General features: G+C 38.4%; 1 protein-coding gene across 1 annotated transcript in view; it reads left to right on the forward strand.

Moving 5' to 3' along the window:
* GFRAL (GDNF family receptor alpha like) overlaps positions 1-2,604 on the forward strand; it is a 25,412-nt gene that overhangs the window by 458 nt on the left and 22,350 nt on the right. Inside the window, exon 2 of the mRNA XM_014309870.2 lies at positions 26-172. Coding sequence (XP_014165345.1) covers positions 26-172 — 147 coding nt within the window. The remainder of the gene's footprint in view (positions 1-25; positions 173-2,604) is intronic.

A 2,604-nucleotide genomic window follows, 5' to 3' on the forward strand; every position in this document is an offset into this window, starting at 1 on the left:
GGGGACACCTGCTCCGGGTGAACAGCCACTTGTCTGCTGGCCGGGGAGCCCTGGGTGCTGCCAGGGCTACGCACAGGGCTGCTGACGCTGCCTTTGGGCTTGAGTGGAGAAAAGGGCAAAATCAACAAAGCTGGTACAGAAAGATTTGGTACAGAAGAATATGATGAGACAAGTATGCTGTATGCTAATTTTTGTTATTCTCCTTTTGTCCTCACTATATACTGTATACTTGCTCTTCTCTCTTTAACACCCCACTACTCTAAACTTATATTTCTCTGTTAAAAATACTCCGTAGGTAGTTCTGCCCCAGGTTTTGTTAAAATAAAGTTGTCTTTTATCACTTTTCAACTATATTCAAACTATTTCAGCTGTAGTTTGGCATTTTGACTTCGGAGCTTGTTATCCCACTGCTCTTGCCGTTGGATAGAAACCACAGCTTGGTTTCCTAATATTCATTATTACTTATTTACATTATTTTAGGATTGCAGAGTTGGGAAATGTAATTCCTCTATTCCTCAGTTCCCAATCTGAAAAATGAAGGTGCTAAAATGTTTCTTTTTCTGCCTCCTTTTAACTTTAGCCACCAAATTCTACAGAAAACAGAGAATAGTACACCTACCCAGAGAATCAATAGGCCTTTGCATAAAAATGCAGACATCTGTAGAAATTTAAATGTGTGTCTTCTTGTCAATATGGATCCCGCTAAAAGTTTTAGCTGCAAACTAACTCTTAGATACCCTCAAGTCTTCTATGCAGAATCACTTAGTATTCCGAACACTAGAGTAAATAATTCAAGAGAGCAACTAAAGTAATATCTGTCAGTTTAAGAAATTGCATAAGCTACCGTGCCCTGGATTCTAAAGTCATATACAGCAGTTTGTTTCATGTAGGTTTCTGGCTGTGTACCCCCTCTGTACTGCTGAGGAATCAAAGATCCATCCGTAATAGGTCATTAGACCTAAAGAAGCCCTTTCTTCTGTAGTGCCTTAAATCATATATTATGCTACTCACCTCTTTATTTTGCAAAAAAAATCACCTCCTATTTTGGGGCCAGTTTCCAGGTAGGTTCAAAGTGGGCAGCAGTGTGAAATACTCCCTAAAAAGTAGCAGGAAGGCTGTGCAGTCAGTCCTGTTTTGACTGTCCCAGCCACTGGTCCTTGACAACTGAACACGAGGAAGAAAGCACAGAGCCTTTGTGCTCTGAATCCTAGACAGTAGAGTAAATCTTCTGTTGTGTAAGAACCTAAAAAATAGATAAATGGTCATCCAGCAAAATACCTTTTCTTAATAAATCTGTGGGTTTATAATTTTGTATTGTTTTATATATGCAGTCATTTTGTCCTGTAAGGTATTTGGCAACTTTCTTTTTCCATCATCTGAATAAATAGTGAGTAATTTCAAAATAAGAAAGACCTTTTGGAGGCAGTCCTAGAATTAAAATGTTGTTGTAATAAGCCATAATTGTCCTATGGATAGGGCCAGCTGCACATTCCTCAAGGTGAAGAGGTAGGAGCTGTTTCTGTCAATATTTCCTCAAGGCTGATGGACAGACACAGCCTAGGAGTGTTTGAGGCTGGAAATCACCACCAGTCCTGCATGGATCTGAGAACTGCCAGGAATATGCACCACTGAGGAAGGATTAGCACCAGCTATAATAAGCACATGTGGCCTCTTTGTTGTCTCATAGGCACACTAGATGCTGTTGCACCTGTCAATTATTATGTATTAAATGTTGCTTCATATTTATCGACATGCGTCCGAAAAGTGTTCCCTACAGCAGCATTATTATATCGCTGGTAAATAATTTCCAGAAGGAATGGCATCACCTCTAAACAGTAATGGCTCTTTAAGGTTATCAAGAGGGATATTTGATGTATAATTTCTTATTCTAAAATGTATAATTGAAAAATATTGATTTCTTCAGCTAGGATCTGAACAAATCCTGAAACAATATTTCATGCCTCTTGCAAATGATGTTTAAGGGATTAAACAATGCTGGAAACCACTCAAATTCCACATGAATTTACCTGAACATGGAGGGGGGGTAAAAAAAGGTATTTTGTCAGAAAGATGCTGTGTTCTTCAACAACTAAAGAAAACACATCAGGTGTTCAGAAGGTAGTTTGATAAGGCCTGAAATCAGTGATTGAAACTTAATTTTATAGAAAATAAAGGCACATGATTACAAATTAGAGGTTGCCTTACCATGGGAATGTTAATGAAAGAGCTAAACTCCAGCTGATTTATCCTTTCTTAACAAGGCAATTTAATTTTGTACTGATAAGTCACAGACAGTGCTGCTATAAAATTCTTTATCTTGAAACCTCCAGAACTTTTTTATGTAATTAGCAGGCTCAATGCGCTCAGGAAAGCAGATGAAGACATATATGTGAGGATTGCTTTCAAGAAATGATGCATCTGTGAATGTCATGGTTTGACACTGGCACAATGCCAGTGCCCCATGAAAATATACTTCCCTGGTGTTTGCTGTGAGATGTGACCAGGAAATAAGCAAAGCAGGCCTCTACCTTAGAAAAAAAAAGGTTTATTAACTAAACTACAAAAGGAAAAAAAAAAAAAAACCACACACACACACACACCTGG

The sequence above is a fragment of the Geospiza fortis genome, unplaced genomic scaffold (assembly GCF_000277835.1).
Source record: "Geospiza fortis unplaced genomic scaffold, GeoFor_1.0 scaffold603, whole genome shotgun sequence".
Taxonomy (NCBI): Eukaryota; Metazoa; Chordata; class Aves; order Passeriformes; family Thraupidae; genus Geospiza; species Geospiza fortis.